The 15,559-nt window shown below is 37.4% G+C and overlaps 1 protein-coding gene across 4 annotated transcripts in view; it reads left to right on the top strand.

Moving 5' to 3' along the window:
• Positions 1–14,748, top strand: part of LOC119146430 (programmed cell death 6 interacting protein) — a 34,545-nt gene extending 19,797 nt beyond the window's left edge. For 2 of the 4 annotated variants that reach the window (XM_037384060.1, XM_037384062.1), the window contains exons 8-18: positions 852–1,074; positions 1,796–1,919; positions 2,621–2,798; positions 3,160–3,271; positions 4,093–4,262; positions 5,022–5,270; positions 6,641–6,775; positions 7,664–7,758; positions 10,706–10,835; positions 11,206–11,417; positions 12,191–14,748. In XM_037384060.1, the coding sequence (XP_037239957.1) occupies positions 852–1,074; positions 1,796–1,919; positions 2,621–2,798; positions 3,160–3,271; positions 4,093–4,262; positions 5,022–5,270; positions 6,641–6,775; positions 7,664–7,758; positions 10,706–10,835; positions 11,206–11,417; positions 12,191–12,359 (1,797 nt within the window). In that variant the 3' untranslated portion in view covers positions 12,360–14,748. Of the gene's footprint in view, positions 1–851; positions 1,075–1,795; positions 1,920–2,620; positions 2,799–3,159; positions 3,272–4,092; positions 4,263–5,021; positions 5,271–6,640; positions 6,776–7,663; positions 7,759–10,705; positions 10,839–11,205; positions 11,418–12,190 lie in introns of all 4 variants that reach the window. The other 2 variants (XM_037384061.1, XM_037384059.1) reach the window with 1 other exon arrangement.
• Positions 14,749–15,559: the final 811 nt, after the last annotated feature.

Raw genomic sequence — 15,559 nt, 5'->3', positions numbered from 1 at the left:
ATCTCAGGAAACTTCAAACTTTACTTCACTTCTAAAGTAGCTCAAGTTTCACTTCAAAATCCCAAGAAGTTTGACTCTTTGAATTGTGGTGAGTTTATGTAAACCTCAACTGACATTTCTGCTTACTGTTTTGTTTTTACACATCCACAATACAAATGTGATCAGGATTGAACCGTTATGATCAAAGGACAATGTTTTGTCTTGCATCCCTCCTGCAGTAAACTGGATGTAGGAAAATCAGATAGGCTGAGCAGACAAACAGAGACAGCAGACCTTATATTTTATTTTAATTTGCAGTAGGAGTAAAGCATACTTTCTGTAACTTCTGAGCTGAAGGTTAGATGGATTTAGTGGCAGATGTGAAAAGCACGACTCTGGCCTCTTACTTTCTGAATGTGAGCACGGTTGAGAAACAATTTACAGTACCTGCAAAAGCAAGCTGTGTGTTTCATGGAACAACACGAAGATGGCACACAGTCTTTTTTTAAAAAATCTTGTTGTGAATGAGTGTTTGAAATGTTATTGCCTCTAACTCATGATTACTTCTTTTGGATTTTTGGGGAGACATAGTAAGGCTATTGTGAGATATTACTTGGTGACTGTTCTGTTGTTTGTTGTTGTTTGGTTGGTTTTTTTTACCCCAGTGAACTATTTCAATGAGTAAAATCTCCTTTGTCCTTTTGAATAGGTAAGAGGGGAGCATATTTTCTTAAGGAAATAATAAATTGATCTTATATGTAGGCAGTAGTTATTTGGCTGACTGGGAAGCTCATATGTTTTCCTAAGTATATATGAAAGGGAGAAAGAAAAGTTTTGTTTTTAATCGTTTTTTTCTTTCTAATTTTTCTTAGCATGCGGCAGACTTGGTGAAAACAGTGGCATCTCGTTATGATGAATATATAAATGTTAAAGATCTGGTTGACAAAATCAACCGTGCACTTACAGCTGCCAAAAAAGACAATGACTTCATTTACCATGACCGGGTTCCTGACCTGAAAGACTTGGAGTCTATTGGAAAAGCCAGTCTTGTGAAGTCTACTCCAGTTGTAGTTCCCCTCAGTCAGAAATTCACTGGTAAGCGAAGAGTGTGGAGCGAACAGGGTAGTTGTTACCTTGTGAAATCCATGGCCACCAAAGTTTGTACCATGAAATGTAGGTGTTTACTTATGAATTGTTAAGCATACAGCAGTGTTTTTGAAAGTGACTTTTGTCTCTTCCACTTTGTTGTGCTACTACTTGAGGGTAAAAGTACTGGAAGAATAAACCACAGGTTAAAGATAATTATCTGCCATGTGCCCTTCTCTTAAAAGATTTTTCTCAGATTTTCTCTGCAACTCTATTTCCTATATTAAAGCAACCTTTTTAATTTCAGGAGGAACAGTAATATAAGGGAAAGGTATCAGTTTGTGCAATCTTAACTAACCTGGTTGCTGCCCATCCATAAAGTTGAAAAATTTCAGTTTGTTGGCTGTACAGGGGAGTTGTGAAAAATGGTCCTCTGTTGCTCATTTTCTTCTTTTAAAGAAGCAAAACTAGAAATGAAGCCTTAAGGAAAATCTGATTTGTAATCCTACAATTGTTTTAAATGTAATGCCTTTAAATTATTTCTAACTCATTTTCAGTCTTAAAAACTGAAATCTAAAAACCTTTAGAATTGTGTATATTTTTAAGACATCTTGGAGTAAGGGAGCATAGCTTAAACTGTTTAGTCTCTGTACAAAAGAGCTGCGAAGATGTTTGTTTCCTTTTTAAAGTCACAGTGCAATTTGAGTAACTTATGCTACTTTAATTGCAGACCTGTTTGAGAAGATGGTTCCATTGCAAGTTCAGCAGTCTGTGAGCATTTACAACCAGAGAAAGGCAGATCTAGTAAACAGGCACATAGCCCAGATGAGAGAAGCCACAAATCTGGCGAATGGGTAAGTATGGCTTCTTGTTAAATTTCTCAAGGGGAGTTACAGAACAGCCTATAAACACTGGTTACCTTGCATCCTGCGGACATCCAGAATACAGCAGCGGACTTTTGTTACTGTATGGTAGGCTGGAAAACTTCAGCCATAGCAGGGTTATTTAGAACTACTTTTCTGCGGATGGTAAGATTGAAAGCTTATTAAGAACAAATAGTGTTTAATTTTCTTCAGTCTTCCCTCTTTTTTTTTTTCTTGGGAGTCTGACACTTGTTCCAAAAAAGTTCCAGCACGGTTAATCTAGAAGGATTTTCACATTCCAATGGTCAGCTTGATTGTACCAGTGACTCAATACATGATGTTTTTTTCCTCCAAAATTTTGTGCTTTAAAATAAATAGTAATAAACAAAATTTTATCAAGCTGAAAGATAGGAATGTATATCAAGGCAGTTAGTTCTTTATCTACCAGATACTTAATTCTGAAAATGTCTGCCATAATTGTAAGAGCGGGAAGACTAGGATTTCTTTTAGCCTTTTAAAGAGCATTGAAGCATATTTTTGGAGAGGTATAAGCTAGGAATAAGCTTAGAGTTCTTAGTTTTGTTTCCATTGTAATTGATAGTGTGATTGTTTGGATAGCAGTATTATTTACAGGATGAAGCTATGAGATAAAACTACAAACAAGTTGCTATTTAACATGTTGACTTTTTCAGTGTTTTGGCTTCCCTCAATCTTCCTGCTGCTATTGAAGATGTGTCTGGTGATACTGTTCCTCAGTCTATTTTGAACAAGTCTAAGTCTGTGATTGAACAGGGAGGAATTCAGACTGTTGATCAGCTGATCAAAGATCTGCCTGAACTGCTACAAAGGAACAAAGAAATTTTAGATGAAGTAAGCTTAGCAACTGTTGACACTAAAACATTCTTAAAAAGCACCACTGCTGAACTTTTTAAATGGCAATAGAAAATGTTTTGGATAATTGCACACATCTGTAACTTCAACAGCACTTCAAAAAGTGTTTAGTTCATACAAATGTATGTAGATGTTTCCTTACAATACTTCGTTTTTAAAACTGTTTGGAGGAGGGGAAGTATTCTACAGAAATTTGGGTGATTTGTGCCTGTTTTCTTATTTGCCAAATTAAATTAATAAAGGGATGTATAAGCATTCATTATATTTTCTACACTAGCTGTATATTTTGTAACTTTCATGTTTAGGACGGTTTAATGTATGTATCATTTTACTTTTGTAGTCACTAAGATTATTAGACGAAGAAGAAACTACAGACAATGACCTGCGAACAAAATTCAAAGAACGCTGGCAGAGAACACCATCCAATGAACTCTATAAGCCTCTAAGGGCAGGTAGATGTCATGTTTCATGGTTTTGATTCTGTGGATGCTCTAAAAATGTCCATTCTCATCGTCCAGCTTAAAATAATTTTCAGTGCGCTGATATTATCTTTAAATATACAGAAATTGCAGTATAGGAGATGTTATGCTGAAATATCCTTATTGCAGTCTGCACCATTATTTGGAGTTGAGTGATGATGTGATAGCAGAGAGTTTGTTGCTGCTTTTGCACCCCTGGAGTGCGCGTGCATCCTAAACTTTCAGGAAGCATATGTAATGAAAAATGGTTGCCCTCAGAAGAATCTGGTTGCAGTTACCTTTTAAAATAATTTAGTGTATTTTTCATTGGGTTTGGTGGTTGTTGTGTGGTTTTTGTGGTGTTTGGTTTTTTTTTTGTTATTTCCCATCAAGGTGTTCTTTTTCTCTTTAGTGTTTTGGGTTTTTTCCCCCAGTAATTAGTCAAATTGCTTTGTGTCATTGATATAGCATGTTTTCTGAGCACTTAATATGTATTATTTTGAAGCTAACAAGGGACTGATACCACTGCCTTAGTTTGGCAAAGTTACAGGGGTTTAAATCTGGGGGGTAGCTGAAACCAGTGTTCATTCATAGTTTTGTATGCCTCTCTGGAGAATTATCATAGCTTCCTAGTTTATGCACGATTTAAAATGTAACTTAGAAGTAAGTTTTATTTATGTGTTAATAACTTTGTAATGTGCAGGCTCATAATGTGTGAAGACTTGCTGAAAAATATCAAAACTGCTTTGGTGCAAGACTTGGATAAGACAAGTTTTGAAATAATGTAAACAAGCTTTTTTTCCTCCCACCACCAGAGGGAACCAATTACCATAATATTTTGAATAAAGCTGTGCAAGCAGATGGGCAAGTTAAAGAGCGCTACCAGTCTCACCGGGATACGATTGCACTTCTGTGTAAGCCAGAATCAGAACTCAATGCAGCCATTCCTTCTGCCAACCCAGCAAAAACATTACAAGGAAATGAGGTAAAGCATTGAAATATTTTTCTGTTTTGAATAGAAGTGCTGTTCATCTTAACAAGGTGAACATACATGAATTGGTGTGGAAGCTAATTGCTGGCTGCTGTTGTATCTGTCACAACTGATACAGGTAGTAACTAACATGTGGAAAAGAAGCGTATTTTAAACAAAAAGGCAACTCTAAGTGTATTTTATTACACTTAGTGTGAGCAAGATCTATTGCCATGGACAGCAAGGCTGGTTGACTTTATAAAAGGAGTAATCCTTGATGAGTATTTTTGTTATGTAGGGTGTTGGGGTATAGTGCTCAGGTCTTGGGGCGATCAGGTAATGTAAAAGACGTGGCCCAGTATTTTAAATATTTCCACTTCCTTTCTGAGAAGGTCATGGCTTATCTATAGCAATGTGATTATTTTTTTCATTGGAGTGATTTGAAGGCAGTGTTTTTGACTGCTATTTTTAGAATATACTATTGGAAGGTATCTGATCAGGTTTTTCTTACTACAAAGATTTTGAAATCTACTTTTTTTAATTCAGTGTTGTTAGCGGAAGGAAATCTTTAGAGGAGAACATAGTTTGAGAAATTCTTGAAGATCTTTGTTTTGTTGCATTTTGTTATGCTATGCCATTTTAAACACATTTATAAACAAATACTTATACAGTAGTGTTCCCAGCATCAGTGAGGAGTGATGAAAAAAGTAATAGGGTATACTTTTGCAGTAATTCCTCTAAACATGCTCACTTCTGACTATTTTTATTGCCTAGGTTGTTAATGTATTAAAAACTTTGCTGGCCAATCTGGATGAAGTTAAGAAGGATAGAGAACAACTGGAAAATGACCTGAAATCTGTAAATTTTGACATGACAAGCAAATTCCTGACTGCACTTGCACAGGATGGTGCTATAAATGAGGAGTCAATCTCTTTGGCTGAGCTGGACAGAATCTATGGAAGTTACACACAGAAAGTGCAAGAGTCTCTAAAAAAGCAGGAAGAACTTCTCAAAAACATTCAGGTACAATACCCTTATGCCTTCTTCCTTCCTCGTAAACTAAGGGGCAATGATTAGTTCTCCAGTGCTTTCAAAATGTCACTTTGCTTTCTACTCTGTTTTGCTTGATAATCTGTTGTAGGCCAGTTGATACACCTTTACTCCTCTGATCACTGAAAAATACAGAGGTGTTTTTTGTGTTCACTGGAAAGAAAATGTGACTTGTCAGAAGACCCTCCCAGAGCTCCAGTGTAAATTCTCTTGGACCTTTTCTTGGCCCATTTCTGCAGATGGCTTTGCCCTTGAAGGAAGCTGAACTGGTGTGTTAAAAAGCTTTTGGGTTTATTTTGATTTTTCTCCTCATCCTATCTTAGTATTCTGGTAAAACAGGAGACCCATCGTTACAGTCTACTAGAAGACGTTTTGGGTCTCTGAAGTCCATTTTGGTTTATCTTAATTTCTGTTTATAACATGCTTGACTTCTAGCATGTGCAAAGCTCATCAAAGTAAAAATTAATGATAATTTCCCATTTTATAAATCTATTTATAAATTCAGCCTTGTCAGTAACACTAAAGACAGGTACCTGAAACATCTGGCAAAAAGTCTTAGTGCTTGGACAAGTGACAGTAGTGACGCGAGTATGGTTGTGCCTATTTGTGCATGAGATCACTAGCAACTTCTGACTACATCTTGGCTTGCAAGAATAAGGGGCTTTTCCAAAAGGGAAAAAATTGTTTCTAAATGACCATGTGGCCAGTGTTTATCAAGGATTTTGTATTCAGTTGTTTTTTGACAATAGTATACTTCAAAATCTTGATGGATATTCCTTTGATATTTGAATGTCCCGGAGTTCAAGTTTGGCTGCTTCTGCAAATGGAGTAGTCTTTTTTTTTTTTTTTTTTTTAATTTTTTTTTAAAGATTGCTTGTTTTGTTTATTTTCCCCAAAGAAATGAGATGATCCTTCTGTAAATTTTCCACTTCCCTGTTCTCTTAATAGCTTGCCAATGTCAACCAAATTTGATGTAGTACTTCTTAAAAATACTAAATTTCAGTGTGGTTTTATGAATATCAATGGAGAGTAGTACAGGAGAGAGCCTAATTAGTATAGTGTCTGGAGGAGAGTCTGCAGTATGAGTTTGAGAATTAGCTGAAGGCAGCAACAGAATAGGTAATTAGCTGATACCTACTGCCAGGGTGTTAATGTATGTATAGTTCTGAAATAGCCACTGCACTTGGCAGATGGCAAGTGTTGGGTAGTAGAGTGTGTCAATGGAAGGTGGGGAAAGGCAGGTATTGGGAAAAGGGGGTAGAAGCAATACGAGGAAAAAACCCCCAAACATATAGAACTAGCTTGTGTTATTTTCACTGCTTATTTTTTTCCCTTCTTTTAAGAATGCACATCAGGATTTTTCAAAGATGAAACAATCAAACAATGAATCTAACTTAAGGGAAGAAGTTTTGAAGAGCTTAGCGGTAGCAAATGATAACTTCGTGGAACTTGTAGCCAATTTGAAAGAAGGCACAAAGGTACGGTAATGCTTAAGGTTTTGGAATGACAGTATTTACACAATGAGATGTGAATAAAATCATAATGAAATTTGCAGACATGCTAGATGAGAGGCGCATTTTTGAGGATTTTACTGCTGAAGTGAGGTTGCTTGAGTTTTGAAGGTTTTGACAGCTGTGAAATGCTTCTTTGTTCTTACCTGAAAAGTAAGTTTTTCTGAGCATTGCTTGATATAAAATAGGAAAAGTTATTAATTACAGCTGAGTGACTGGTGCTGAAGTATCCAGATGAGCCAGTTTATCCGAGGAATTCTTTCGTCTGTTGTCCCATGGTATTTAATCATCTTAGCAAATTTGTGTTTTATATACTGCTCTTGCATACGTGAGGAAACGTGAAGAGGGCTTTATTCACCTTGCTTTGTTTGATCTGGGCTTCTGGAAAGTGCCTTTCTGCTTCTGTACTAAGTGCTTTGTGCTGGTTTATTGATAGCTCACTAGAGGAAGAAAGAAAATAAAACTCTGAAATGTCTATACAAATGGAATATGTGGAAGTGACTGAAGGCAGTAAAATCAAAAGGAAAAAATACCCTTCAAAGAAAATAGTTATCACCAGAAGTAATCTAGTTTTGTTCTGGTTTTAATATATGTTCTAGCTGTCTTAAACTAGTCTTACACTTAGACACATACAAATATATTAATAAAACCCCACAAATTTGTATGGTATTACAAGGATCGACAACAGCTGACTAATACTTATTTTTGAAAAGCATTAGCAAATTTAACTGCAATGGCATGTTCTGGGCACTGTTGTAATAGAATGCCTATAACTGGAATAATACATAGAAAGATGCTAGCATAGAGTCTGAAAGTATTGACTGAGCGTATTATGTATTTTTTTTCCTTAACTAGTTTTACAATGAGCTGACAGAAATCCTGCTGAAATTCCAAAACAAATGCAGTGACATTGTCTTTGCTCGCAAGACTGAAAGAGATGAACTACTCAAGTAAGATTTTGATTTTTTTTTATTTAAGCATTGTGGGAAGGGTGAAGTATTTATCAGAAATTCATCTTTGGGGACATGTTTATTATGGTACTTGATGAAATGAGAAAGGGAGGATAGGTATGTAAAGACTGTCACCTCTTCTTTGCCTTAGTGCTAACCCCGCTCTCCCCTCCCCTGAAAAACTAGGAAAGTGGTAGGAGAAATAAATGGAGACATCTACTTTGAAGTTTGCTGTTCCTATGTATATTTCAGCATTAATTTGTTTCATCTTACCATGATTTCACTCTCTCTTTTTGGCATGTATTTGATAATTATTTTATTATTTGAGGAAGTTATGATTTCTTCACCTTGCTCCTGCTGTCATTTCAGTTTGAGAAATGAGACAAATACTTGAGCATACGATTGCCTTCCGTGTGCGTTGTGTGGTGGTGGGAAAAACACTGGTGTTCCACCTCTTTTCTGTAGTCTTGATCTGGTGTGATATTTTGTCACTGTTTAGGTATGTGGGCTGCCTGCATTGCAGGGGAGAGGCAGATTTTGTCTGCATGTGAAGGAAAGTGCCTAATGATGTTGTTAGCCTTATCACATGTGGAGGTCAGTACAGTGTGCTTCAGCCCTGATTTTCAGGCTCTCCTTTCAAGAAGTAAGCATAACTGAAAAGGTTTGCCTTTTAGCAAAGCACATAGCCTGTTATAAAACGGGCTAGTGGTTACTGAATTTTCAGTTGGTGAAACTGCAGTTGTTCTGTGTATGTACCATGCCGTGAATAGGATGCTCAGCGCTCCCCCAAACTTCATTTTTTCTAACTTCATCCTTTGTAGAACTGTTCTTTTTCAGTTGGGCATCGTACTTGTAAATTAATTCTTAGTGACTATATACAACCCCTTTTACCTTTCTTCCACTTCATGCAATTTGGAAGCTGTAGGCTGCCTAACCAAGGCATAGGCCTGACTCTCTCACATGTCCAGTATGTTAGTGTTCCCTGAAGCTGTAGGTTTAGTGTTGATATAACCTGCCATGCTTTCTTTTACTGCCTCATGTGTTAACTGTTCACTCCCATGAAACCCTGTCAAGGTTAGGGGCAATGATCAGATTTGGGATATTGGCAAAATGTATTTCTGTGTGCCCAACCCACAGTTTGAGTAAGTAAAATGTGTGTTTTGCCCGTTCACCCCTGCTCCCAACTACAATAAAAATACTGCCTGTGGGCTGCATCTTCACTTAGTGAAAATAAATTTGTTTAGGTGGTGTCTCATTTAGAATTAGAGATATATCCCTGCCCCTCCCCCATCCCCAGTAAATGCCCATTGGAGAGGATCAGTTGTAATAATGTTTAAGGCTTCACATTTAAAGTGTTTGGTCACTTCGTGGTCAAAATATACTTCACTCTGAATGGCACCACTGCTCTGTAAGTCTTTGCAGTCAGATTTTAAGTCTTTGCAGTATGATTTTTAAGAAAATTGTTATTTCCATCCCTTAAGTCAGGGGTCCTCAAACTTTTTAAACAGGGGGCCGGCGCGCGGATGAAGTGGCAGGCAGTCATCTGCGGCTGCTTGGTTTCCGCCCCCAACCCCGGGTGGGAGGGTTCTGTAAATACCGGGGGGGCCAGATTGAGGACCCTGGGGGGCCGTATCCAGCCCATGGGCCGTAGTTTGAGGACCCCTGCCTTAAGTAATCTCCTAAGATGTTAAGTTTTGGTTTTGTTAGTTTCAGTGTAATACAGTGTTGAATAGTTACTCTGCTTTCTGCAGGAAATAGGTTGAGATGCACATACGCATATGTAACAGAGCATGAAGGCAGTATTTTCATCTTTTTCTCCATCATTCCTTTTTACTGGAGGGGTGACTGTGCAGACAGTTTTCTTAGAGTTTTTGTTTCAGTCTTGTTTCTGTGAAGTTTCTGCAGAGGTTGCTAATTTTGTGATCCTTTGGAGCTCACCTTTTGTGTGCTATGTAATAGGAGCCTGTAGCTTGTTGCTAACTAGACAGACTGTGTACCTCTGTTAGTCTCTCCTGTATTCTGTTTTAGAAAGCCAGGTATCGAGTTCTAACTGTTACATGCTGTTTACATATAATTTTTATGCAGAACTGTCTGAAATTTTAAATGCTTCCTGAAGTCTCTCTGAAAAATCTGCCCAATCTCAAATACTGAATCTTTGCATTGAGAACTGCGCTACATTCCTCTCAATATGTAACTTAGAACTGCTTCCTTGGAGTTTTCATGACAAGCTGACTGTAAAATTGTTATTTAATGGCAGCTTGTAGTGCAACATGACACCAAAGCCTCCTTGTATCTTATCAAAGTAAGATACCAAAATACCTTACCAAGAGTAATTCCAGCACTAGAGGTAACTGAGTAGAGAACTTGAAAGCTTATGAATGGCTAAGCTATTCAGATTTTTTGCCAGGGTTTTTGTTGATATTTATGTTGACTGTGATATAAATATTGCAGACTATCTAGCAGACTTTTTTTTTAAACAGTATTATCTAATTTAGGGCAATCTACAAGCAATTCAACATTGCTTTTCTTCTATTATTGAGCATATCTTTACATGTCAAAGTTCACTGAAAATTAGTGAAATTTACTTATATCCTTTTCCATAGCCTTGAGGTTTCCTTAGGTTCTCAGGAGAGCTTTCGAATTGCTAAATGTTCTGACTATTCTATAATTTCTGATCCCAAAGCTTTTGTCTAATTCAGTGATCTGTACACAGTATTGAGTTGGAACATGAAGACATTACTAAACAATAAATGTAAGCAGTTAATCAGAGGGTTGGCTAGAAGATTGTTTCTGTGGAAGTGATTTGGACTCCAAATTTAGTTTGAGCTAGCTCAGTGATTGTGCTTTAAATACTAGATTTACTCTGTTTTATCTTTTTAGCTTAGCTTGCTGAAGTGTGTAACAAAAATTCTTAAAGCTGTGTGTTTGCTTGTTTGTTGTTTTATAGAGATTTACAGCAAAGCATTGCTAGGGAACCCAGTGCTCCCTCTATTCCTCTGCCTGCATATCAGACCACATCAGCTGGAGGAAGTAAGCCTGCTGCATCGTCAACTCCTACTCCAGCACCCAGAACCATGGTGGTAAATATAAGCTATGGATTTGATGGGTTGAAAATAGCAGGTCCATACTTTGGAACTCCAAACTGATATGTAATTTGTGTATATCACTCGTTAATATAGTAGTGTATTTGGAAATGTGTTGAAGTGAAATAAAGGGCAAAGTCTAGAGACTTCGCGGAGAGGTACCATTGGTGTTGATAACTTATAGATTTGAAATGGAAAGCTTACTGCTTTTTTAGATCGTTCACAGTATTATCTATATAGACTAAATATAGAATATCTGTTTGAAATGCAAATAAAAATAAAAATCAACTAATCATATAACCACAGCTTTTGATTCCCAGACTTCCAGAAAGAAGCTGCGGCTTAATTCACTTTCTCTTGTTAGGGGACTAAACCACAGCCACCAGCACGGCCGCCGCCACCAGTGATTTCTGCAGCAAGCAGTTCCTCTTCTGCATCAGCACCCTCTGGAACAGCTGCAGCTCCTGCTGCTGCTCCTGCTCCTACTCCTACTCCAGGAGCCAGTGCACCTGCAGCAGGTGCTGCACCTACACAGGCACAGGGACCTCCTTACCCAACTTATCCAGGTTTCCCAGGGTAAGCTATGGGAGTACTGAAGCAGTTGTTTGTTATCCTGTTAGGTAAAAGCACTTGTTTGCATGTGACACTTTAAAATCAGTTATTGTTGCAATTGAAGATGTGTTTAGTATTTGAAGCAAGATGATTTTGTTTTTAAATTATGTAATTCTAATTGGAATAATTTGCTGGATACCATTTGTGGGAGGGTTCATTTTAAGTTTTTGTACTTCGGCTTTTTTTTGAAGAAGGGAGATAGAACTGCAGTTTCTTAACTGTGATTTGCCAGCCCTTGCATAATCAGTTGGTGTTGTTTATCTCAAAAGTGTTGGCATATCTCATTTCTCAAATCTTGGTATCTTGCTAAAGATGATGAAAAATACAGAAGAAAATTCCGGTTGAGTAGTGTGCTTTCTTCTGGTGCTTTTTTCCATCTTTCTGGAGTCATCATGAGGAGTTGAAGGCAGTTGCTCTCTCCTCCAATAGCAGGCTCAGCAAATGTTAAAATACATGCAATGATGTTAAACATAAGAGAATCAATTCAGATTAGTTCTGCTTCCAGCATGTTGCTTTTACTTCACCTTCTGTCTGCGTTTTTGTTCCATGCATTATAAGGTTTTTTCATGTTTGATGCTTGAAAGTTACCACACTTTCTGCTGCAAAAAAAGGAAAAGGAAAGCAAAGCATTTGTGGTGATTGCATGCCTTTTCGTATCTATTAGTGAGTTATTTGCAAAGTAACATCATCAGTGTTTTGCAGCTAAATATGCTTTTTTTCCCCTCCACCCCACACAGGTATTGCCCTATGCCGATGCCAATGGGCTATAATTCATACATGTATGGCCAGTATAGTCTGCCGTATGCACCTGCACCTATGTATCAAAACCCTGGACAAGCACCATATCCGGCACCTCAACAACCTGGATATCCTTTTCCTCAACAGCCTTACTACTCTCAGCAATAATGTATCTGCAAAGAAGCTATGCTTGTTAAAATTTGGGAGAAATTGGCAATAAGCATACTAAAACTTTTAGCTTCAGTTAATGTACCATACTGAACTGTATGCAGTCTATAACTCCTGTTTATTGTTAGCTGCTCAGAAATGTCTAGATGAGTTTTTTGATTACACTAAACACTTTGAAAGATCTGCTGCAGTGATTTAGACTGTAGACTAATGCCAGAATTAGTCTAATTCGGTGGTCTGAAACTGTACACTACATGTTGGCTAGACCAAAATATTCTTTGCAAAAATCCTTTAAGTAACAGATAGGTTCAGATGGGAAAAATGAAGCAGTGCGTGCACTGGGTGTGATATATTCTACAGAACCATATAGCATTTCCTTCTATACTGTATTGGTTTGTATTTTTTGAGTTTAGTTAAAATACGCTATTTTGTCTAATAATCAAGGCCTTGTAAATCGTCAGTAAAAAATAAATTACTTAAGAATGGTTTAAACACTTGGCATTCTCTTTACCATAAAAATGTTTTGTGTGTCTGTAGATTTTCATTTGTCTCTTGACTTGCATAACATAAAGATACCTTCTCAAGTGTTTAGCCTTACAATTGAATTTCCACCTCAACCATTTAAATGTTGGTAGATTAGGTCTTGTAGGTAGAATTTTCCTATAACTTTGAAGTGTATTGGACTAAAATATATATATGTTACAGTTCTAAAAGAATAGTTACATCTCCAGAATACTACTTAAAAGAAGGGAGATCAGGGTCCCTCTTACAGGACCAGTGGCTGGTTGGTTTAACCCATGTTTTCCAAAGAAATGTTGATCAGAATTGTGTTACAGCTCAAAATAAGGCAACTCTTGATAGCCGGAACTCTTCAGATTGTTTTTAAATGATGACTTTTTTCCTTGAAAAAAAATCAATGTATTCCCTCAGGGAGCTTGTTATCAGTGGAGAGTTTTGTTGTTTTTTTTTTGGGGGGGGGGAGGAAATATTATCTTGTAAATTAAAGGACATTGAATGTTGATTTTTGGATCCATCTTCTCAAGGGTTTAGTAACCTTACACTGCATTTTGCAGTAGATAAAGAAGTATATAAGTTTGTAGTTAATGGCTTTTACCAAATATTTGCTAACCATATTTCAGTCTTTTTTTCTTCCCTCCCCCCGCCACCCCCACACTTGTCTAGGCAGAGACTGTCCATTCCTTTAGCCCTCGACATGAGTTACTTGTTTCTGTGGGACCATTAAGTTTCCTGAGTACTTCATACAAAATGTTCTGGCCTTACAGAAAAGTTGTCACAATAGCTATGTTTAATGTTACTGCTTTGTTTTTCTATTTAAGTGCCTGATTAAAATATCGAGGTATATTTTAATGTAGGGGTTTAGAGGGTGCCAGCTATAGCATCTGGGTGGAAACCTCACTGGAACTTGAAATACTTTTCTTCGTAAAGAAAGCAGCATGCGTATCCATATGAGCTCCTTCCTTTCTCTCTCAAGTTGTTCTTGCTATGTGATCACTCTGTTTATTTTGTGAAGACTACTTGTCTTTAGTACTCCCTGACCCCATGGAAAATGCGAATCACAAGGTAAAAATAAGCATCCCTCGTAGAACATGAGTATCTTAATTCTAAAGAAATGTATTAACCCTGTAGAAGCTTGGTGATGTGGGGGAGCAGGATGAAGTAAGGGAATACAGCACTGTAGATAAAACTGTGCCCAAGGACAGGTGCTTTGCATTTCTGTATAAACATTGCTGAATGGGGTGGCACAGGAACCTCTCCAATTTTTTTCCCTGGATGAGAATACATGAAGCAAGTGAGGACAATGAGAAAAAGCTAGGAAGGTGACTGGAACCAACAGTCAGAACCTGCTTTTACTCCTAACTGCAAAACCAATAGTTTTGACTGTGTCAATGTGAGCAAGTGCAAGCCTAATACAACCTTTTAGGTTCTAAATTTCTAGTACGATAATGGCCTGTTTTCAGTTTGCACATTAGACACATTTGAGCTATAATTTGAGTGTAAGTTTGTTTCTAGTGCCTCAATTTATAAAACTTTAATGCTGTATAAAAAAATGTAACTTGGCTCGGCATAAAGATTCCTAGAACTGAAATTTCTTATGGAGTCACTGTTAGAACATTTTTTCCAGTTGTGTTACTGCTTGCTTTAGTCTGCTGTTATTTGATTATGTATAGAATTCTATGCATTATGTTCAGCTTTCACCAATTTTTTTCTCTTCCCCTCCCTGCCCCCCCACCCCCCCTCTTGTTTTTAAAGAGAACAGAAAAATCCAGAGACATGTATGTGTCTGCTTCTAAGCATGCAGCTGTTATGACTTTGGTTGAAATGTTATCTTGTTCTTCTATAGTTTATTAAAAAAAAATCAGTTAGAAAACCTGATTTCCTGGTTTTTCTCTTGAGTCCTTTGGTTTCAGACAAGTGTTATTTTGGAAAGGATGGACATGAATTATGGGCCCCCAGGTAAGTTTGTGGTGTGGTGAAGGCACTCGGCGTATCTGCTGCTGTGTGAAATGGTAGCCTGTGTGTATGGGGGTGCTTTATGATACAGCTGCTGCTCTGTAATAACAGTTGTGTTCAAATCCTGGTAGTTGTGTTTTATTTCTAAAGCTGATGTATTTCCCTTTGATTATAGGAGGAGGAAACTGTAAGGTCCTTCTGCCTTCAGAAACTTTGATTCAAAGTTTTGTTTTCACAAACTCACGTTAGGCTGGGTTTCGTATGACTCGCAGCAAGCACGAGTGTGCTGGGCACAGTGATTAGAGGCTTGTAAGGGTGGTGAACATTTACCAGCAGATAAATGGCCCCCATAGGCAGTTCTTTTTTTTTTAAAAAGACTGTATAATACTGTGCTTATTGCAATTGCTGTGTGGAAAGAAAAATTTGCAGTCATGTCCTTTTCAGAGACTTTGAATTCAAGCATTTATCTTGCGTAAAAGCTTTCAATGCAATTAATGAGAAAAACAAGTCTTAATGAAGCAGACTAATTAGTCATCACTGAACTACCAAACTATTGCAGGGGTAGTAGGTCTTTCCTCATTTTTTTTCCCTGTTTAGTGTGGTTTCAGCCCATGTGAGAAAGTGTCTTTTTTCCTGACCACTAATTTGGTATTGCCAGCTAGCAGTGGTTCTTTCGCTGTTGTGCCAAATAGGACGTACGATTATTTTCGGTGCTTTTAGTGCTGATC

This window comes from Falco rusticolus, chromosome 4, assembly GCF_015220075.1.
Source record: "Falco rusticolus isolate bFalRus1 chromosome 4, bFalRus1.pri, whole genome shotgun sequence".
Taxonomy (NCBI): Eukaryota; Metazoa; Chordata; class Aves; order Falconiformes; family Falconidae; genus Falco; species Falco rusticolus.
The sequence above is the reverse complement of the archived record's forward strand: the minus strand, read 5'-3'. Positions and strand labels throughout refer to the sequence as shown.